The 25,192-nt window shown below is 35.5% G+C and overlaps 1 protein-coding gene across 1 annotated transcript in view; it reads right to left on the bottom strand.

Moving 5' to 3' along the window:
• Positions 1-22,116, bottom strand: part of LOC110451758 (sodium-coupled monocarboxylate transporter 1-like) — an 80,020-nt gene extending 57,904 nt beyond the window's left edge. The window contains exon 1 of the mRNA XM_021499929.1: positions 22,009-22,116. Coding sequence (XP_021355604.1) covers positions 22,009-22,116 — 108 coding nt within the window. The remainder of the gene's footprint in view (positions 1-22,008) is intronic.
• Between the last annotated feature and the right edge of the window lie 3,076 nt (positions 22,117-25,192).

Raw genomic sequence — 25,192 nt, 5'->3', positions numbered from 1 at the left:
CACTAGTGTAATATACCCTGGAGCGTTTTTCATTGGCTGTGCCAGTCAGAAATCGATTGTGACGTCATAATATGGACAATGACGTGACGTCATAAATTGTGAATGGCTGTCTCCGTTTGATTAAGCCCTCTACATTTTGGCTTTAAAACCGGCAAACTGTAAGTTATGTGAAAAATATAACTCTTAAATGAGTTCTCATTTCATATGAGATTTTATGAAACTCGTCTCGAAGTTTTAATTTTTGCTTGCCAAGGCTCGCAAAAATAAAAACTCCTAAGACTTAAGATCCTATATGTATGACTGTTATTCAGATCCTGTTTCAAATCACAGACACAGTGCAATGGATATCTTGCTTCCGTTACATAGTCGAACTCTAACGGTAAAGGGTACCACTAAATTAGCAATAACCGCGAAGAAAGTTCCATTCAGAGCCTTTATGAATTGGAGTACTCTTCCGTCTATATAGACGATTGAGCAACCCAAAGGAGCTTTTCCCACTTAGAGGAACACCCCCCTGTCAACTTTTTGACGGGCTTTGAGACCCATACATGGGAAACTATCTTTGATGCTGTGAAATTATAATTACTTGATGGCTACATCGGTTAAGCATTGGCTCTGTAATAAGGAGGTTCACAGGTCGACCTCTGCTGGTCTTGCACAGCAATGATTCCAAAAAAGACAAATTATGTGAATGCATTTTTAGAACGCATCTTTTATAAAGGGCTTAAATATATATTTCACAATAGTGACAAAGCTAATATCCTTTCTGGTACCTTAACCTTTATGTGTGTGTACATATTCGATGTCAATATGAATGTCAGCTCGATCTGTAGAAACTAAGATACAAAAAACATCAAATAACGTGCTTTAAGCTTGTTTTGCAATTGTATTGATCACTCTTTTGTATAAATTATCTATAGAGATTAATATGTTTGAAATACAGTAAAAGTGACATTGGTCTATATTACCTAAGTCCATCGTTTTTAGGTCAGGTAAATGAAAAAATCTATGCATGTTCTATAATATGGTGTCCTAGCCTTTAATGTAAAACAGAACCACTAAAAATATAGGTATTGAATTCCTTTCTTAGCTAAGTCTGCTACAATTTACAAGACAATTTTGAAATAAAGAAAAACAGTACACACAATCATACCATGGAAGCGACAGAGAATATTTTCCACGAGTAAGGGCAACAACAAAGGTGCTGAAAATATTTCATTCCAAACAAAACTTAGTTGTGATTCCGGCTGAAATCTGCTGTTTCTGGAAGGTCAGACATCCTTAAGGTCTGGTCCTTGTATGTAAATTACGACACATGTCATTGCATAATACCCATGTTTTGTGGTACAATAAACCATGCGTGTGTATGCTTTAATTCTCAGCACGCCATTGAACGTACAATGCTCTTCCAAAAGGCTGCTCTGTTCTGCAGGTGTTAAGTAAGCCTTCATTGTGTGACTGGCCATATTTTAATTTGAGGCTTATTTTTTAAAACTATTCAAATAACACTAAAAAAGACTACAAGAAGAAACCGAAGTCAAATTGAACCAGAATATAAACTCAAAATCGATAAAACTAGAGCAAAATATGAACAAAGAATAGATGTATACGGAGACCATTGAAGAAGTACAAGGATAATTATTAGATCAGGAGTTCCATAATGCTCAGCTTCTATCTTTTTATGTATGTCGTTTTATGTAAGTAGGGAAGATCGTAGAATTGAAGATATTAAGAACTACTTACGACGGACAATATAAACAAAACATTCCCTTTTTTCTTCAATCGAATACTGAATACCGGAAAATATTCGCCTCGACAAATATTCCCCATTCACTGGAAAAACTATATTCGCATAGTGTAAAACTTTCCCTTCACATATCATTACTAAATACCTTAACTGGGTACTATTATTCACTGTCATGATAAAAGCGCCCTCATTGCGAAAAAGGCGAAAATTAAATTGCTTTGAAAAGTTCCCGATAACCCAGGTTCGATTTACGAAGAAACATTTACCTTCGGAAACATTAAAAGTGGCCTCTTTACACAAGTGGTCAATTGGTCGCTTGAACTGGTTTGTTGTCGGTATCAATAACCAATTTCTGGGAAATAACGCTTAAACAAATGTTTGATATGATGTATAGTGTACAATACACTGAATGTGTTATCAAGTTTAATACACAAGCGTGATAATAAAACACATATTAATGTAATTAACAATACACCAATGTATATTACTTCAATAAAAATATAATTTCAGAATGGCGGTAGTTTGAAGTGGTAACGTCAGAAGTCAACACCATATCAACAGCAGACAGTATTTTAGTCACGAGTTACAATAAGGTAACCTTACTTTCTACAGACAATGTTGCTTTCTATAGCTTCCAAACTACCACTGTGAACAATTGTCATCGTATCACACACTATATTGATTGATTAGGCGAGAGAATAATACTATTTTAAGTGTCTGCATTAAGTAGTAAATCATTATTATGGGAAAAGTTTTAGATAGGGGAAGACGCAAATTTCACGGAAAAACAAATACGAACGCATTAAATGGCTACGGGGAGTAGAAATAAAGTTAATCATTGGAAAATATACGTGTAATATGCAATTGAAATGGCTACATTACTTTACTGAAAATTATTTTATAGATTTGCACTTATATTTCACATTCGGGTTTAATGTTGTTTCGTAGAGGAGGATCATATTCCTCCATTCTAGCTTGAAAGGTAATTATTGCTTAAATTCCTGTAACATATTTATAGTCGGTTAAAATACTTCTTCTTCTCTGAACTGTTTTCTCCTTTACATGGTCGGCTGATGACAGACAGACATTTAGAAACCTATATTATTTATATATATGTAAGTACAAAAATACCTACATGAGAGATGTTTTTCCTTTAAACACTTTTCTTGGGAGCGCCGTGTAGACCTAAAATTGGTGTTCATGTATTACATTACAGCATTTGGAATATTTCATGTTATATCTTGTTGCGGTGTCTCTCAAGACATTTCGTTTTAGCAATCATGATTAATTCCATTAAACTCAATTAATGTTAAGGGAAAATACCATCGTTTCTCTACTGTTATGTACATCCCTTTGTGTGAAGCTTGAGGCTGACATGTCAAAGTTGTGACAACAAAGTGAAGTTCATGTATCATTACAAATGGCACCTTGGTTAGTCCTATCTCCAGTAAACACATCCATAAAAACGTGAAGCCCCAATCCATGTTGATAGTTATGATATTTCTCTGTCAATGGTTAACAGGACAAAGTCGGAATTAGTCTTTTAGAATGTATAATTATAATAATGCTAATAATTCGATGTTCTTATATACCGCTTTATCACAACCTAGTTCGTAGGTCGTCTCAAACCGGTTCACAAATTATTATCCGTAGTTATAGGGCCTTTGCAACCAGCAAATACCTTTCTCAACTCCCTGGGGAGCATACAACCAGTGCTGCCATTTTGGCGATCATAGCTAGCATTCAACAATTCCAGCACCACGTACTCATTTACAGTTAAGTAGACCGGAACAAGCGGAGTAAAGTGTCTTGCTCAAAGATACAACACAGTGCCGTGCCGTGACTTGAAACCGCAAGCCTTCGGTCACGAGCCCGGCGTACTACCACCAGACTACCGTGCCTCCTACATATAGTATATATAATCATTACACTATGCGTCACCTACATTGTACCAAAGTTATTCTTACAAAATGGTTCATGGTTCAAACATATTTAAAGTTTAAGGATGTTTGCTCTCCGATATGTCATATGTATCGTATACGGAATATTTACAACGTACATTTTCCATATTCGAGACAGTATAAATTGCAGTGGCGAACAGAAGAATTTTAAAATGTGCGCTAGCTATTCTATAAATATGTCGTTAAACTTAATACAATCATGAACAGATTATTTATCATGACCTGTATTTACGTTTGTAAAGATTGCTCGCGAATAGAAAAAAAATATAATCACTTATAAAGATTTGCGTTTGACGCGAAGCAAAGTCATCACAGGTAATAATTCTTGATTTTCATTAAAAACAAAATAACTTGACTGATACATGTACATGTAAAAGCCACTGATTACCAAAATTACAATGATGACGTCACGATTAAAATGACTAGACATTCAGAGAGAAAGGACTGCATACACATAAGGATTAAACAGCAGTTTGTTTCATACCGGCATGCACGTTGAAAAATGCGGTTCATTACATAAACAGTATGTTCATTCTTGATTTTATAGTTATTATTGACCTTATATACGTATTTCTCATTTATTTTGATATTGAAGTGTCTGAATCATCAGTGCAACGCGATTCCTAACATCACCAAAATGTTTGCTCCCAACGTTTTTTTCGCGTTATTCGAGGCGGTAAGAGAAGCTTCACAATGAAGCTGATCAAATTATATTCATAGCCTTATGCACTTACATTTGGAATGTAAATATATTGAGATTGAACAGACTTTTTTAATACTCCTTCAGGTGTTATTTCAAATCTGTTACACGCTTATGATATTAAGCCTGTCATGTATGCAGACGATTTGCATTCTTACTGGCAGGATATTAAGAAACATACATTAAATACATGTACGTACGTTTACATTTATAATTTGTATCTATTTGTGATTTAAATATTAAACAATTATGATAGGGTGATTGATATTGTCTTAAGACACCACCATTGATCTGCTGTCCCCATTAGGATCGATGTCTTTTCTTACTTTCTTACTTCCCTATTCATTCCCTCGGCGGAGTCTCCCTCGGCACCCATCTTCATATAGATTATGTCCCTTACTATTGCGTGGTCATTAAACCCTATACAAATGATCAAATAAATCCCAACTAGCGCTATAATTAAGACATATTCATTTATGTTTGTAAAATAAAATGTCAAAGTCTATTATTCTTCTGGAGAATTATTAACTTAAAGTTATGTATCTTGAGAGATGAAGCGTTTTGCAGAGGTAATTTAATCAATAATAGCATATCTACAGTTTTATATTTATAATAGCAATGGAATATTGTGACGCACTTGAAATTGAACCATATATGTACATACGGCTGTCTATATATCTATTTAAGACTTACTTCATTACAGCGCCGTATTGCTGGAGTTTCATTTCATGGTTGCAGTTTAAGGCATTTATTGACCGTTTTCCCTTCGACATTAATATACACATCAAGTGATGCTGTCGCTTGGTATGTTACATACTATTGAATATAGGTTAATCAATTTTGTTCAGAGCGACGCCAAGAGTAATCATAACCTATTCAGTGTTCCGAATTCATCTCAGAAAACGTCGGAGACTGCACTGACTCATTTCTTTACATTGTAGAAATGACCATCATATAATCGTGTATTGCGTTGGAATATATAACGAGGCGAGAAAATGTCGGAATATTAATTAAAGAAGGTTGTTTCGGCCTGAGTTAAGTATTCTTTCTTTATTATCGAACCCCGAGTTATATATTTCACCGTAATATAAAAACGTATGTTAATTAAATCTATTATACCCAGTACAAGGTAATGAAAATGTGTTTTCCGTGTCTACGTCTTTGACAATACTCCTACACTTTGCAAGAGTGTCAAAGTAAAGCAATTTTATTTGCAAAGTGCACGTTTCAGACGCTTTTGACAGCTTTTCTATTTCGCCTGTAACGTCTGGATTCACTTGGGAAAAGATCATATTTTGCCTATAAAAATACGATATATGATATACACACATTAAGATGCATCGAGAACGGTACCTCAACCAAACATTTCCTGTGATCAAGTTCTGCGAATACTTGTATTGCAGGTGAAAGTCAACAGCTTGGCATATGTCACCTTGGTCCTACATCCCCACAAGCTTCATTTTATGATCCCTGTCAAACGGCACTGCCGTTTTTCTTATAAACAGTAACTTCCCCCTTATTTCCATTTGGATATAAATGTAGCACATTTCGGCTAGTACACTTCCGTTAATCAGATGATTCAATCGGTTACAGTGATCATATAACTACCTGAAGTGCAGAGTTCGAATATCGGTCTAACCCCAATAAACATGACGCCATGCTAACCTGATTGTTATTTCAATCAATCAATAGTATCAACTTGTAAACATCGCTTAGCCAATGCATACAATCAACATTTTAAAGACTTAGAAACATGTCATCTGCATTTTAAGTTCGACGCAACATTCTGATCATGAATACTAAGCAGGTTTTCAGTAGATCTAGATTTAAACTGTTTTGTTCAAAAGACAGTCTTCAAATATATATATGTATATATAATTAATTCCTGTAACTGCGGTCTCTTGTCTTCCTCGATACTCCACGAATAACACTCGATTTCGCTCTGTACCTTTGGCATATGGCATAGCAAAATTAAAGGTACACGGACATCTAATTCATCGGTCTCAGGTGAAAACAAAACTGACCAATCGCTTGGCTGAAACCTGTCCTTTTAAGATTAGAAAGGAGCGAAACCCTACTTAAAAGCCAGTCAATTTTACAGTTACGCGACCGACAAATTCTTTTGATGTTCATCAAAGGATCAAACTAGTTTTCTCGATTCTTCTACAAGGTAGTTCACACTGAGCCGTCGATTTTGCTTTTACCTATTCCAGGGGTTCAGTGATCGAGGGTGTTCTCTTGTTTACAGTTGTAATACGGGTTGGTTTTCTGGGAAGAGGGTTGCACGTGCTGTGTTTATAAGAAAACGAAACTAACACGCAAATATTTTATCTTCAAATATATAGCTTATAATCAGTGAAAAATGTCGTAACATCACAGTCATGGTAGAATTATTTGTAATCACATTCAATATGGAGATGGACAGAAGCCAGTTATTGTGAATTAACATCTGTATGCATCCGGTTTTTTGAATTGCTTTCCGTGCTAATATTCGTCTTTAATAACGGCAAGCTCTTGCATCGTAAATAATGAAATAACTAAAGCAAAGCAAGTAGGACATACAGTACCTGGCGATCTAAATATTATTCGTAATGCATATTTACGATGGCTTTGAAGGAGGTTAAACGCATGAAAAGAATCTTACTATCAATTGGGACGTAAGTTTCAAGAAACAGATGAATTTTGTGCAAGATTATGCCAGACAAAGAGAAAATTGAAGGGCATATTGGATTCATTTCAAGATTGAACTAAATCTATCAGGTATATTATTCAAAACATATAAAATAGTTCAAATCTAAAATGAACACCATTCACATTTCTATATTCCTACCCGTTGATGTCCAAACCACACTCAACGATCAGAATGATAATTAAAGAGTTGTGTTTCGAGGCCAAGCATCCAATAACTTAATACGTGTCTGCAAACACCATGATATTTCCGGCATGCACAACGAACTATAATTGCTTGGTAACCAAGGAAACCCTACTTATAAGGTTTTCATTTTGTTTTTCAAAACATAAAATACTAGCTTATCATGTTTCTGTATGGGCGAATTGGTGGAGTGGTAAACACACCAGCCTTTCACGCAGGTGGCCGATGTTCGATCCCCGAAGTCGTCGTACACATGGATATTCAGAGAAAGTGTTCTTCTCCTTCCCACAAAACTCCAACAACCCAGGTGGAGTATAAATTGGTCTGGGGTGGATGTTGTGGTATCTGTGCAGTAGCATTCAAGTGAGGTAGCAGTTTGAAGGATGCCGTTGGAAATACGGTCCACTACAAACAGAACCCATTACATATCCGACACACATGCAGGCATACACACATAATTATGGAGATATTAGCCAGAAGGCACAGGACTAGTAGTTAGCACCTGATAAGGCAGCTCCTGTGAATTTCTCAAAATTGTTTCGATTAATGTATGTGCTAATTGTATTCATTGCATATCTATGTACTGTAAAGCGTTTTAGATTGGTTTATGTTAGCTAGATAGGACGTTTTTTTGTATATTATCATTATTATTATTACGATCTTTCCGAATACCAAGGACATGGTCCTGCCTTGTTTCTATTGCTTTAAAAAAATCACAAACTTCTTCATAAGCCATTATCCCCACTTTGTTTTATTACGATGTTCAAGTACTATTAAATAAATATTACAGTTGTATTGTGACACTTTATACCCAAGAAGTGGAATTAATGAAATAGGGATTTAAAGTAATCACAATATCCATTGACCAACTTTGAGCATCCACCCTCAAGTGTTTCTTTTATCAGAACTTTCGGACATTATCACGCTTTACACAAAAATATACAACTGTACCTCATACTTAACCGAAGAAAAGCTTTCATTCTCATTTTCTCTCATTTTCCAAGAGATACGAACGGCTTTACAAATATATTGTTGAAAACTCCTTTGAAGCATTTCTTTAAAAAACAATGAAAAAAAATAACAAAAACGGATTATACTGAGGATGAAATAGGGAGAATGGATGATTGCCTCGATGACAATAACTTCGCGAGTTAGGCTGCAAGATTTTCAGCAAACTGTAGGCATACTATTGGAAGAAACTTTGTCCCTTTTCTTTGTCTTTGTTTTCGTACAAGGTAAAATTTATTGATGAGATTATTAGAACTTGTAACAGAAACCTTGCCAAGTCCTTCAATTTAACGTTCAGATATATATGTAGTGTGCTGTCTTTAAATAGCTAGGAATTAATCGACCACGTTCATCGAATATATCCTTCCGAGCTTGAAATCGAGGACACTAGGAATTAATCGACCACGTTCATCGAATATATCCTTCCGAGCTTGAAATCGAGGACACTAGGAATTAATCGACCACGTTCATCGAATATATCCTTCCGAGCTTGAAATCGGGGACACTGCAGACTCTTCTATTTCAGCGCTTCGTTCGATCTTTACTTACAACACGACTTATAGGGTCAGCTTACAATAAAGCATCACGAGAATCGGGACGATTTTGATTTTCCGATCTTCCACTTTCCCTTGCTTGATAGTAGCATTCCCGAAATCTATTTCTGTGATAGATGTCTCCCGCTGACAGACAACTTACATTATAGGGTTTCCAAATATACAGGTTGATGAAAATTCAATGATTTATGTTTTTGATTTATGCTCATTAGCATGCCTTATTGTTTTGTTGTCATTTCCCCGGTTCTCACTTTTATGACGTGTCATTACATGGATTTGATCAATATTTACATGGCGGGTGTCGTCGATGAAGCAGAACACGTTTACTTCCCCAGAATACCTGGTCTTATTGTCCTTGTACTTTTTCAATGGTCTCCACACCAAACTTTCCTTTGTTCATATTTAGCCGAAGTTGTTTGATTTTCGGAATTACTGTTTTGTTGACACTAAGACTCTCTTGATGTTTTTTTTACTTTTTGAAACTGGCAAACCAATTTGTAGCATCACTATTAAAGAGCATTTGAAAATTTAACAACCAGTGTTGACAATTTATTGGTGATCTTGATTGGAAAAAAAATACGGCACCATAATTATTGCTCATGAGATAATTACTCTGGCTTGCAAGCTGGAAGATGAAGTATTTATGCTCCTTCCAATAACTGAACGAAGTAATAAATGAGTGCAATCTTTTCCCCCGAATTGAAATTGTTCTAAACTAACTACGCGCTTTTGCGCTCCAGGCTATGGTCTACACATTGAAACTGTTCTAAACAAATTATGCACTGATGCCGCCCTAGGCTATGGTCATAGTCACGAAACGTAAATATGTTTTGCTGCTGAATTTTCCAACGCGCAAGACATGCACATTCAAAGCATTATGGGAATACTAATATGCTAGATCAAAAATCGCGCAAAACCAGAAATCTAGTCGAGAAGGTTTATCCAGTTCATCTAGAAACATTTGTTATTAAGAAAAAGCATACAAATATATAACAGTTTTTAAAATTAGTTCTGACATTCATTGAAACGTTTCTTCGGGACTGACGGAATTACTCGACATAATATCAAACATTGTTATGATTTAACTATGTGCGGATTTCTTCCTATTCTCCATCGACGATATGAGAGCTATGCTGGATAGGTACAACCGCACTTAACTCGTCGAGGGGAGAGACAAGAAGAAGTGGAGTTTACTTTCCCTTTATAGCAGAGATTGTCCTATGTAGTAATGCGGGACATTACAAGAGTATAATAACACTTTGATGACAATAATGTGTATTACAAGACAGTCGGGGAATTGTCGTTTGCTCTCCCTTCTTTATTCTTGTTTCTATTCTTGAACCCCTCCTATGACACCAACCCGCTTTTGACTATATTGCCGAATGTTTACACAAGAGGGGAGGTAATATAATCTGTTTCCAAGCCGGGACATACAAAGTCTTTAAGAATGGTAATGTGTACTCCCTGCTGCACGTGCAGCCTAAAAGGGAAGCGCATCCTCTTGTTTACCCGTTGTCAGAAGTGACCGGATAGAGTATTGTGCTGGTTGTCTTCGGCATAGTATTTCAGTGAGGTTGTACTTAAAGCATGGAGACGATTCACCAACAAACCGCCTACAGCCCACACGTGTATACAAATGTATATCTATAACACTCATAGACACATATCCTTAAATTACCTAATATGTTAATAGACGGTTAATCTAATGACCAAACCTTGTAAAAAGGTTTTATTACTTACTTACTAAAAAATACGAGTTTTGTGTATATGCAATACGACACAATTGCTTTGATCCATATCAGCCCTCGCCGTATCACACACCTGAATCCGTATCAGCCCTCTCCGTATCAGCCCGCAAAACACGTATCATAGCCCTTCTGGAACACTTCTAATTTTTCCAATCTACCACCAACAACGTAATTCGGAACCCTAAATAGATCATAAGATAGAAGATCTATCCGTATCTTATAAGCTAGTAGGTAAAAGACAGAATAAAACATGCCTTTTTCCATATCACACCCAGTATCAACCCTCGACCTATATCAGTCATCTGGCCTTCGGCCCTCTGGCTGATATTGGAGTTTCGGGTTGATACTGGGTGCGATATGGAAAAAAAGGCATGTATTATTCTCTATATTCTCTATATATTACGCATGTCTGCTTGCTGTATGTTAAAACAGGACGTGATGCTGATTAAATTACTAATAACAGCTAAGAAAAATTTGTTCTTTAATACGTTGATTTTATCGCTTTACTTGGTTTAGTTTACAGAGAAAGACCAATGCATTTGTCAAAAGAATTTTAAGATTGATTTAAACATCTTATTTTGAAAACGGGATATGGTGTAGTTATCATATTTGTCTAAGACAGTAAAAAGTATTTGAATACCTACCGTCTTATTTTGTTTTATAAATATACGCTGCATGGCGGTCTCTCTGGTTAGTACATCAATTTTAGATTATTTATTTGTCTTCATAAACGCAAGTATGTACATTAGTATTGATTTACATTATAGGAACTGTACGTACCGTTGAACGTTAACGTTACGCAGCAAACAACAAACCATCTGGTAAAACCCATCCCCTTAACATGTATCAAAAAATCTAAAACAGTTCAAGTTAAATGACAACAAAATATAGAATAATAGAAAAGAAAGCTTTTTAAATACAATAGATCTCATTAACTATAAGTATAAATTGTACTTTACAATGTTAAGATTTCAAATGTACTTTAATGAGCCCTCATTGCGTTGTGAAGGGACGAAAAAAAGTTATCTAATTTAAAAAAAATATGTTAATTTTGGCCTATATTTGATAAACACTGCACAATTCAATCATTGTACTTTCCTCGTTACGTCACTGCATATTCTATGTGAAATTAGCTGTTTAAAGAACAATAAACCTTTCACAAAATGCCAAACAAATCGTGTTTTCAAAGTTTTGTTGTATTACCCAAACCTTTTTTTCGGGAAGTATGTTACCATTTGCTTGCGTCAGTATGAGATTGTGTTACTACGGAAGCACTCTCCATTGTCTCGCAGGTACAGGCACATATACGTTGAACAACAATAAAAACAGCGAAAAGCTAAAACAAAACGGCTTTGCATAGTTCGAGGTATCGTTTACAAGTCTTTTATATCAATTTGTCGTCCAGAAAGAGGTTATGAAACAGCAGTGTTTTATTGTGATATATTTAATTACTGTTTAAGCATTATTTTAAAACGACTCATTCATTCGCGTGTCAGTAACGCAAAACCTGAATCTGTGAGGCCATAACATGTCGCTTCCAGTTTCGTTCTCAACATAACGATCATGACAAACGAGTGTTAGGTCTCAAGAGAAGATTCTGAACTGTTCTGTAGACACCATTTCACAGCATTGCTGGTGCTGGAAGATGTTTCAATGCATTCTCGGAGATTTGTATGTTCCCTAGCATGTCCACGAGTCTTGTTTTCACATTGCATCAATTAATCAAAGGAAGGTTAATACAAAACTAGTGCGGCCCTTTGTTTTACATGCTTTTGTTATTGTGTATCCTTGAATAACCAGTGATTTCGAGATAGATTTGCATATCATTTTATTCTCCAGACATGGATATGCATTATTACCATCGACTCCGTTGAGCATTAATCAGGAATCGTCAAATGCACAGTCAGTGTGATTTATGAATCACGAATACTTTGTCAGGGGAAGTTACTCTAAACCAGAAAAAAATATATTAAAGATAACTTCCTCTTCTTTATACAATATTGATACCCTAAGTCTTACGTGGAACTCTTTTTCGCGATTATAGCTTGAACAGTGGTACCACTTACCTTAAGGTTACCACAGAAACCATTTTTACAACTTTCTTTCTTCGCATTTTCCAAAAGTAAAAAAACTATGCTCACCTAATCAACAAATCAAAACAGGAGGACTTCGATTACACTATAGTAAATCTCCCTTCCACAGAAGCAACATATTAACCTTTCCTTCATAAAGAATGTCCATGTCATCGTTACCAGTGTCGAGGACTAGCGATGTCGCTATCAACGAGTCTCGTGATTGTCCAATTGAATACCTAGATATAAATTAATTATATTCGAGGATGAATGATGACCCTAGATGAGTTTTGAATTCAATTTGGAAAGCCATGCGTACATCTACGGCCGCTTTATTCTAGGAGGTTGTATAATTAATTATATGTTTAGATTTAGAACAATGACATAGATTTACAATAGATTTCATTTACTTTCTGGAACAGCCAATCCGCCTTATCCTTTTCATCGCAGCAAATATTCGGATTTACAAGGTTACGTTGATTGATTGACAAAGCATCAAATTGATATTGAAGGTGTCTGTGCCGTAATCACATTTTGATCAGACTAGTGGTATTGCCATCTTGGTTAAATGGATTGGTTCTCACAAACGTTTCCATTGTGACCAGTGTTGGTAGTGAGAAAATATTTACCCTATACAAGTTTTACTCTGATTTACGCTACAGTGAAGCTCATGTATCGTAATTACATTTCGTAAATTTTTAGAATGTGACCAAAATATCAAGCCTATTTCCATGAATCTTCAGTCTGTTTTGTCAAATTGTAACGTCAGTCGTGGATTGCTTTTCATTGAATACGAACGTTTTTCTCTATTTATATAAAAAAAACTCCACTATATAATGTCTATCACATTCAAGATTATCATAGTTTAGGTGATTATTATATTATTTATTACTTTTTGGATCGAAATGTTATTTATTTACTGCAATTCAAAAACATTTTCTTACAACGAATGTTATGTCGGATTGTTCACTAAAACCTTATACTAACTTACACGAAATGATATAAACTAACTAACAATATAAACGTAGTTTACACTGATTGATACTGATTTCCATTAGCTTACACTGACTTGCAAAAAAAATACATTAACTTAAGCGGATTGACATAAACTTGTTTACAATGAAAAACGTAGTTAACACTTACTGATATTGCTGTATTATTACCGAGTTTCTAATTTACACTGATTACACCAGCATATACATTGTACATATACTAATTACACTTCTCTACACTGTTTAGACTAGTTAACACTGATTTCAAGCAGCTCATATTGATATGAACCTATTTACACGAGCGTACTAAATAACCTAGTATACTTTGCTGTACACTATGAACTATGAGTTATACTCTAAATTACGACATAAGCAATAATTAGCATTGATTTACACGCCTCTGCCCTTTGTTCATACATAAATCTTATCATGTTAAGGTTCTCGTGAAGCTATTTTTATGTACAAATAACATACACCAAGCATTCTACGGAATCATATGTCTCGCCTTTTCCCGCTTTGACCATCAACAGCAATTAGAGAATCGGGGCAAAATACAGAAGCTTGGCATTCATGATGTGATAAGTAAAATGCAAGTAGGGTGGATTTTGTTGGTAAGAAATTATTTTCTAGGAACAGAGGAAAAAGGCAAAATATAAAAGTAAAGCATAAAACAGCTATAAATATTAGTATATGTTACACAATACTGTTCAATGGAGACCTACACCAATTCTGAAATCAGTCTGACACCCAATCGGAGATAGAGTTATGGCCATTTCTCAAAATTCACTCAAAGTCTACGTTCTTTTTAACCAACAAGAGACCACTGCCTTTCAAACTTCTATTTTGTACTAAATTGAGATGTACACTTTATGACATAACTATGTAACAGATTTGGAGGTTGTATTACCTATCGTTACTGAGAAACAGAGCTAATCGCAAAACCTCAACATTTGACGATGCCTCTGCCGGCCCCGGCCCCGGCGCCTCCGGAAAAGCAGAACCTTTGTCTCGCCTTCAGTCGCAGGCGAGACAAAAATTGTTATAGGTAATGTAACTATTATCCATAAGACCAGAACACAAAAGATATGGACAGCTAATGCTTGTATGTTCGTTGTAGTATATTAATATAGTTCAGTATGTATAGCTGTACTACCCTACTACATGTATATGAAAAGTGCTTCTTGTAATTATACTTAATCCCCTGTACTTGTTCAAGACATACAATTCCGATTTGTACGACTGATGTATTGTCGTCAATGTCATATAATGAATTGCGGCCAATATACCCTACATTTTGTGTTCCTACACGTGAATCAGCTAATGTTAGAGGTCAGAGAGCAATGCTCTGCAGTAGTCACGCACGGGAACACAACTACGTACTGTAGATGGTTATCGATGTGACGAACTCCTCAACCAAGATTAATGCATACTAGAATGCAAGGCAAACATTATTCCCTGTACATCAGATAGTGCCAGTGTAACACCCACGTCGAACCCAGGACACTGATGGTATAAGTCTATTAACTAGTTTCATGTTCTTAATGAACATCACGCGATTGTCTTGTAAATATACAACAATTTGTCAGTATATTAATGTTTACTAAGAGAAATTTAAATGGGCTATTTAGTCAAATGACAACCTGAAAATGTTTATCTCCTAATTACGTAAGTTTACGTAGTTGATAATAACTTGATCTGCAGCCAACGTCCAGTGTGGTCAGTTTCGTCTTTTGGAAAAACCGGAGATAAAATAGCTACCACCATAATAACGCAATATCCGGGCCTTTCATTGAGAAGTAAACATGTACAGCACTACGTTGTCGACCGACCACACGCTGTCAGTTACACGTATGAGCTTGAATTGTCGCTTTGAATACACAATACATCGCAAGGAGGAATTAAAAGTATCATGAGATATACCTCTAATCAGATATTTCTGTTCACAGTTGGAGTTAAATAAAAACGAACAGGTCCAATTAGAGGATGCACGACGCACTGAGAGAGTGCCGCAGGGTGATTTTCAAACAGCAGGAAATACGATATTAATAGATTTAAACGTAAAATATATCACTCATTTATAACAATGATTGAGATGTTGTTTGGATGATGATTTTGGTTCAGAATAAATGTCTGTACTTGTATTCCAAAGAAACTAGGTTAATAAGCGAGAATTTCTTTATCTCCTAGGCTGGAAAGACATTTTTGTTAGCTAGAAAGTCACCGGCAGCTGCGGCTAAAACGTACGGTTGTACAGTCAAGCATGTCTTCATTACCAGTGGCGGATCCAGAGGGGTTTTTTGGGCTTCAGGAAACCCCTCCCCCNAACGCCAAGAAAACGTTGTCTTTTGTCAATTTCTCGAAATGAATTTTTCATAAGCAGTATCAAACTATATTCTCGTGGATAATGTTGTGACCAGAATATAAAACTTCACTAAAATGTCATTTCATGGAACCTATCAAGTCCGACAATCGCTGTCCGGATTACTATTGTACGTCGGATATGACAAGAGATCGGAATATCCTATGGTAAGATTGAACTAGTTTCCCTATACATTACCATACGAAAAACATATCAGTTTATCGGACAAGTATCAAGTTCACAGTTAAAAACGCAGTTGCATAGTAAATTAATGAATACAGATTTCACCATTTGACACAAGTTTGTATAAAACGATATTGTATAATCTTCTATATCTTGATGACATATTAAATATTGAGGATAAAAAGTTTATAAATAGGTATCCCCTTAAGGATCCCCGTACCACTGCTCAAAAATGAAACTTGGTATTGGAAACTGTTAATTGCCAGCATGACCATAACGGAAATAAATTATTTCTGAAAAGAAACGCACAGCTTGCACGACTTGTTCAGAAATTTATAAAGATGAAATAAACAAAATATATTCAAAAAAGTGTTTTTGAGTGTAAACAATTATGCGGAGCTAGACCGGGATTCGAACCCTTTCACTTCAGAGTGATAAACTATCGCCTTAACCGATTGAGCTACCAAGTGTACTAGGCCAAAATGTGATACAGAATTTAAGCGGAAGTGAAGTGGAGACTACTGTGAATAAGAATAACGGCAGTGCAGTGGGACAGGGATCCTAAATTAAGATGTTATCATTTGTCCTAGAGACATCGGTGACCTAGAAACAGCTCTTGATTCATACGCGAGAAATCTGGACGGGTGCCACGACTGAAGCAGGAAACACTAAATCTGTCAGAGCGTGCGGATTAATTTCGTCATCATGTATATCTTTTTTTGTAATTAACACTGCCACTTATAGGTAAAATCAGCATATACTACAAAGGATTAAACAGAATCATGTTGCAAACATTACAATAATATAACAAACTGAAAATATTGCCCACACAAAAAATCAATACTACCGTAACAGTAACAAAATAGTTAGCAGGGGTGGATCCAGGATTTTCTAAAAGGGGGGGGGGGCGATAATTTTTTTCTCAATAGTCAACGGTGTGCTGCCAAGGCAGCACCCCGAGCGTGTAGCGCGAGGAGGAGGAGGGTACCAGAGGGGGTCTTCCCCTTCCCGTAAGGAGGGTTTGGGGGATCTCCCCCAAAAAGTTGTGTTTTCTAGAACGTCTCAGAAGCGATTTTCCGTGTTCTGAGGATTGTTTTTATGTTTAATTAACAAGAAGAAAAAAATATATTTTAAGTATGGCCCAAAGACTTTTTTTTGTGTACTGGAAAGAAAATTAAAGTTTCGGTTCAAATTCTCTATCAACAGCGTGTTTTAGAAGTCAGATGGTATTATTATAGGGGCAACCTGGTGATGACAAATGTATGAATCCACAGGGGGCTTGTTCATTATTACCTAATTTGGCGTCCCGCCCGCAAGGGGGATACGAGAGGTCCACCGTCAAAAAATAAATGTAGGGACGCACAATATCTAGTCTTCAGACATTGTACCTACAGTACAGTACTTCATGTAATAGTTTGTCGTACAAAAGAACAAATAACACCATAACATCGTTGCTGTTTAATTAATGAGTTACTCATGGCATCACTAAGTTGCTAAACAAACGGATAAGTTCAAATCAGTGCGACACCCAAGGCCACTAGCTATATAGTCTCGCGTTTTATAATTGTTGACTAATTCACTAGTGTAGACAATGATATATCTGAAATGTCCACGCTGATTAACTCATGTAAGGGCGTGCATATTACCAACAGTGGTACATTTGCTAAGCTATCTGGTTAAAATGGTACAACTAAGGAGGCACATACGCGTCACCTTTAAATTTAATTTAAAATTATCATACTTGTAAGTACAGCATATCATCTCATTCTGGTACGTACAACTTATTACTACGTACACAATAGTATGCTGTGTGAAGATACTTTCCTGTACGTACACGATGGAAAGCTATAAGTACTACAATGAGATATTATGTTGTACATACAAGATAGTTAAACAGTTCCAACAATATATATAATACCAAAATAATTGAATGGATATGTTTAGTCGATTATACATAATATTGTCAGCCGAAAAAAACCTTTATCGTTCTTGTATAATGATATTATTAATATCGCCCGGGCGGTTAGGAAGGTTACAATAAAACGTATGAATTTTCAGATCATCTATAACGAGCGGTCAATAATATAATTATGCAACTTGTGCAAAATTTGTTTGTTCAATATATATAACAGTCACCTTCTAGGAAAATTAACCTGTATCCAACGTTACCATAATGACGTCATTAAAGAGATGACGTCGTCAGCTATGGAATCGTGACATTCATACACGTTTTACTGGTAGAGTATATAATGCTATCTGACAGTGGTGGAATGATTGACAATCCCATACATTGGTAAATATCGAAAAACTTTGGCAAAAATGAAATGGTTTAAAATGTCAAAACGAAACATTATCTGAAACGTTAAAGCAAAAAAAAAAACACCATCTTGCACAAAGGTGCTTTTGTTCACCAAAATGCATCACTATTATATTTGTTAACGCAACAGAGCCCGGCAGCAGTACGTATTAACAATGGCAATATGTTTCACAGTGCTATATGAGCATAGCACCATTTCAAAAACAACAACAACATACATGTCATATTTCCATTCAAACAGAGTAGTTATGATATCTATGAGTTATTTCGCTCCTCTGACGTCAGCTCGTAAAGTTCTTGTGACAGCATAAGTCAGTGTTGTCACAATAAAATCGATGACGTCACAGTAGTTGCCACATGACCAAATGGTGTTACAGTCTCATAAAACACATATTCCTTTCTCGTTCTATATGCGTTATAATTTGAGAATGCACTACTAATGTAAGTGGATATATATATATAACATGGGAACGAGGTTAGATTCAAACTGATAACAATAATATAAACAATACAGCGTTATAACGATAAATAAAAGTTGTTTGGAACGTATTGACACTTTGGGTAAATACTTTCCCTGATATATATAAAGCTTTATAATTAAAATAAACGATTTTCAAACTTTCTATCAAAAAACGTAGAACATTTAAATTGGGAAAATAGGAAAATGGATATAAACTCACCTAATTAAATGACTGAGTATCACGTTATTTCGAGTCTAGATCATTGTAGATCCCTATCATGTCGCACAGATCACATTCTTCATATGAAAATTCCCATTATATACATTTCCAAGTTGAACGTCTAAGCACAACGAAAAAAATAAAACTGTTAAACAAGTACGCATGATCGGAACACTTGTAAGTTAACTTAGATGGAATCCGATCTCTTATTTCAACGCCATATTTCCATTGTTGGCAGCATACAAAGCGATCATGTCTCTTTTACACGCCGAAGAGAGACGCGTGAAACGATTCTCCGGTACCGTTTTGTGTGTTATGTCATACACAGTTTCACACGTCTTTGGCTATATAAAGGCCATAACTTGGCGGCTATATAGAGGGTATTAGTTGGCATCACTTTCGGTTCATGTATAACTTGATAAAGAGTCAGATATTTCAGGACAATGTCTGCTGATGCGAACATACCAGCTAGACTAGCTGCGGTAAGTGCAAGCTACCATTGTTCATAGAATCAGACAGACAGCTATACGCTGGGCTCGTGAACCCCAGTCTCCGGCGCAACACATAATGTATGACTGATTTGATGGGCACCTGTTGTCTAAGAAAGGGAACACAGGATGAATGATATTATCTGACGCTTTTGTTATAATTATCGATAACTCTCACGTCATGCTTGTGAGTGATAATTATTCTTGCTACGTAAACAAGCGTAGAGACCGTAATTAGCAGTCAATTATAATCGCAATGAGTCACATATATGTACCGCACGTGTCCTCGACGACCTTGTCATTTTCAGCATTTGTTTATCACGTGATTTCATCAAGCTTCACATGTGTCCATCAACATTATCCATTTTTTCATTTTCGTATTTCAACCTTCTGGGGTAAAAATCCGTCGCTTTTACTATGAATAGAACTTTGACCTCATTGCATTACATACACTTCACATATACGTTTACAAACACATCTTCATTCCTTTGTATGTATTTGTACATTTTACTGAGTTTACCATTGCTTTACAAACTTAATATCTCTTCCAAATGCTATGAAACTTTACGTATAATTTTACGAACATTCTTCTGATACGATGTTACATTTGGACATTCTTTGGTTGAAAACAAAGGTAATTGGTACTATTGATAGAACATATCTGATAACTTTCATTTTTGGTATCGTCTCCGATCCCTTCTTAAAATAGTTGATTTCATTCATTAAATAAATCCTTTAAGTTACCAACTATAGCGGTAACCGTGATTTTACCCTTCGTCGCCATGTAAACAGTGTTTTCTCCCCTTATGTTATTTTCAGTCATTCTCATTTTCTGACTACATAATTAAAAGTGAATATGTCGCGTGTAAGTTTAACAGCATCCAATTAAAGCAGTACCGGAAAAGTCGACTCATGTCCGATCAGGGAATCGAACTCAGGTCGTCTTAGTGAAACAAGGGTTTGCTATCCAAAGTTATCGTGATCAGCTTGTTATAAATACGACGTGATATTTCAATTAACAGGACAGATGATAAGATGTAATGCCCACTGGATTTCTGGTTGTTGTCTTTTCGTATCGACTTAAGAGATAATGAGCTTTATGTTACGTCATGTACATTGTAAATAACAAACAAAGGCTCTGAAAAGCTTTCAGAATGTATGACGATACCGCTAAGGGAGCAAATGATATCTTCTTTTTAGAGGATTGCCCGCAAGAGAAAACCACAGGGCCATCAGGAAGATAACTACTTAATCTAGCAGACAGCGTTGTCTTTTTTCCGGGACCATTGGGAATCGAACACAAATCCTTTGTAAAGTAAATGGTCTGAAACTCACGTTTAATTGCACTGTGCAGCTTATCGATCACGGCTACCGAGGTACTTTGGATTCCAATTTTATTACTCTGTGTTGATTTCTGAAGTAAAATTTGTTCTGTTGTACAGATTGTTATCATTGGTGTTCCTCGGTCTACATGGAGATATGACAAATGTCACGTGACATACAGGAATCACATTCTCTTTTGAGGCTCGTGTTTCGGTAATTTATTTCTATGTTTTTGTGTGTTTTATTTCTTTTGAGGAGGGGCCGCGGTGGCCATGTGGTTAAGATGTCTGACATTTTGCTACCACTACCCCACTGGGTCGCGGGTTTGAGTTCTACGTAGTGCAGTCGCCAGGCAATGGCCGTAGGTCGGTGTTTTCCTCCGGGAACGCCGGCTTTCATCCACCAACAAAACCGGGCACGTCCTTAAATGAACATAGCTGTTAATAGGACGTAAAACACAAACAAACCAAACCAAACCTAAACAAATGTTTTTTAAGGATTTTCACATATGTTGTCTATTGAATTAATGCATAAGATGTTTAATACAGATTACTACGGCAAGCCAACATTTATTCAAGGAGCAAAGTCGATCCTGTATTTCAAAAAAATATATAAGATATCTTATATAGCATATGAGATATCTTATATACTATATAAGATATCTTATATGCTGTATAAGATATCTCATATAGTATATAAGATATCTTATATAGAAATTAAATGAGATGCTATATAAGATATCTTATATCGTATATAAGATATCTCATTTAATTTTCTATATAAGATATCTTATATAATATATAAGATATCTCATATAGCTATATAAGATATCTTATATAATTAAAGTCTCGTTACTAAATAAGATATCTTATATAAGAACGAGATTTTAACAAAATGTCGAAAAAGAAGTCTCCCCGTCCGGAATATCTCAAGGATCCACGTAGGGACACTAGGCTTGTTGTAACAACACGTGTTCCTGTCGCCGCCATCATGTCTGAGCCCACTTCAAGTGTGCGGGAAATGGCAGCCTCTGCTTTGGCCGCTATAATCCATTTTTCAATACCATCGAATAGCGTATCCCTCTCCGTATCCGTACCATCCCTCTCCGCCATTGCGCCCAATGCAATCCTGAATGTGCTCCAAATGATTCTCGAGGGAGAAATTAGTTTCTGGTTTTTAATGCCACGAAATCTCATTCTATATCAGATATCTTATATAGCAACGATATTTCAATTATATAAGATATCTTATATCGTATATAAGATATCTTATATCGTATATAAGATATCTCATATGCTATATTAGATATGTCATATGCTATATAAGATATCTTATATCGTATATAAGATATCTCATTTAATTTCTATATGAGATATCTCATATAGTATATAATATATCTTATATCGTTATAAGATATTTTATATCGTATATAAGATATCTCATATGCTATATAAGATATCTCATATGCTATATAAGATATCTCATATAGATATAAGATATCTTTATTGTATATGAGATATCTTATATAATTATATAAGATATCTTATATAATTCGATGAAATACAGGATCGACATTGCTCCTTGAATAAATGTTAAGTTGGCTTGCCATAGATTACAACTCTAATTCTGTAAAAGGTATTGCAAAAATGTGATTTGCATGCAATTCCTTTGTTGAAAAGGGCATTTTTATTTTTTATTTTTGCGATAATTATACAATGTGACGACAGTTAACCGATAGCTGACAACTATTCGTAATTGAAGGCATCATGAGAAAAATAAAATTCCATGCAGCATGACCTCAGAGTTTATAAGTGTCTCTTACCAAATAAATTAGATTATTGATATTCGAAGTACTTCCACAACTATTTTGTAAACTGTGCACGGACATTGCGCTATTGCAGATAACATTTTTAAGCGACGCCATTTTGGTTTTTTGACAGCAAGGTACCTTACATGATCAACAGACAATCGAAAAAGCATTATTTTCTCAATGATGGATAATTTAGGGAGGGGGCCTTATCAATTTATCTCAATCCACGATAATGTAATGTCCTGACACACATCATAAACATTTAAAGCAACACACAGAGCAACTCGTCAGACAAATTCTTCCTTTCTCACTTTTCATGAGAAACAAATATCGTTATACGGTGTAAAATTATTAAATAGCTTTGCTGCAAATGGAAACCTATTTCCGTCTCAATAACATGAAATTAAGAGAGAAGGCGATTTCACCAAATTCCTCAGTGAATTAATTGGAAAACGTATTGCTTTTAAGGATTGTATTCAGCGGAGTGACTTCTGGCGAAGTGTACTTCTGTCGAAAGAAAGGTGTGTTCTTCATTTACCCACTTTACGAAAAGCAAAGAATAAAACAAAAGTAGGCCAATTATAGTCAGTTTCATATCAACTTCATATTTCATCTTAGATTTTGCCCGAGATATCTGTTTCCTGGCTCTCTTTTAACATTATTTTAGCATTTTGCATATTAAGAAGGTATCAAAGTTTAAGTAAATGTTGGGATGATTATATATCATATCATAATAATAAACATGTATCAGAATATTCAAAATAATAAATAATCAATCCATAGCATCATTAAATACAATTATAACTGTATTTTGAAAATGAAGTACAATACGTGATCACATTTACAATGATGTATATAACGTTTAGCAAATCACAAAATACAAAGATAAAGTCATCACTACAAATCCCAAACCAGTCTAATCTAGCAATGTAATCAACATGATATATTATTTACATTAAATAAAATCACACACGACAGGGCAAATAACAACGAAAAAAGAACAGTCAAAATCCGGATAACATAACGACAATATACAGTCACTTCAGCATCCAAAAAATACCTGATAGCGCAAGTTAAAAACATATTAAGATACAAGTTCAACTGTTCCGAGTGCAATTGAGATGTTTCCGAATGACTATCAGCTCCGATAATCGTATTTAAGGAAACGCCGTCAATTTCGTTTGTGCTTGGTTGGTGACGACCATTAGCTATCAAATTGGTTATTCGGTTTTGTCCTGGGCTCAGTAATTACAAGTATAAAAGCCCCATTGAAAATACAAAATCGGTTATGATTTGGTAAACGTATGCGCAAGGCGACACGTCTATACCTTGCCGATATTATCTCAATGTTTTACACCTACGTGTTTATCAGATCAGTTGAGGAATATAGAAATGAAGGACATAATTCGACGCATGTGTGCAATATATAAATATATTAGCCAACGAAATAAAATCAAATATTTAATTCAAAATCGGCACAAGAAAGGATTGACGGACCAGCAAGAACATACAATACATGGTGAAACCTACCTTGAATAGCAAGCGGGAAAAACACTAGAATAGCAATAGAGATCACATCCTGTGTGAAAACAATACTACATGCATTTCCAATTGCATAACATGTTTTTACTGTTTCCATCCGAATGGACCACTTACAAAATCCCGCGGCTTTTCCACGTGATTTGCTAATAAAGCGTCTCCACGAGGGAGATCTGGATATCATAACAAATACTCGTGCGTAGGAGCGGTTTTATGTAGGTGGAAATACGGATGATATATATGATATTTATCGCTCAGATATGAGTGTTTTAATATCTTTATTTTTGCATATACAATTTCCGAGGGTGCCTAGGAGATAGCAACCTGCGTTGCAGCGTTTCCATGTAGTCACACGAGTGCTTGCAGGTCACGCGGTGTATTGAATCGCAGGACTGTCAGTGTTAGAATGATAACCGGTTTAACAGGCAATGTGCTTTTCATACCCAGAGAGGCCCAAACTCGTTACCAAGTAAGGAAGGAACTGATGTGTCGCCGCTTACTTAGAAACAGTAGCATGAAGAGATAGTCACGGGTGAACATCTGCAAAGCATTCTAAAAATAAACTATATTGAACGCTGCATAACTTTTATTTGTCAGCTTTAACGCTTCATTTCAAATCAAAATTTCAAAAATTTAATCACGTTTATACATGTAGAAGAGGTAGCAATATGTTTCATTTACATTACAGTTGAGCACAATGCAGTACAAATATATGAAACAATCAGCATTATAAATCAATAATAGTCAAATACGGGACATAAACCCTACACACATTTAGAAAAGGAAAGACATTTGAACAAATGTTTTAAAGGTAAAGACTGAGTCTATTATTTAGATAA

The sequence above is a fragment of the Mizuhopecten yessoensis genome, unplaced genomic scaffold (assembly GCF_002113885.1).
Source record: "Mizuhopecten yessoensis strain PY_sf001 unplaced genomic scaffold, ASM211388v2 scaffold6169, whole genome shotgun sequence".
Lineage (NCBI taxonomy): Eukaryota > Metazoa > Mollusca > Bivalvia > Pectinida > Pectinidae > Mizuhopecten > Mizuhopecten yessoensis.
Note: the sequence above shows the minus strand (reverse complement) of the source record. Positions and strands in the feature narration are given on the sequence as shown.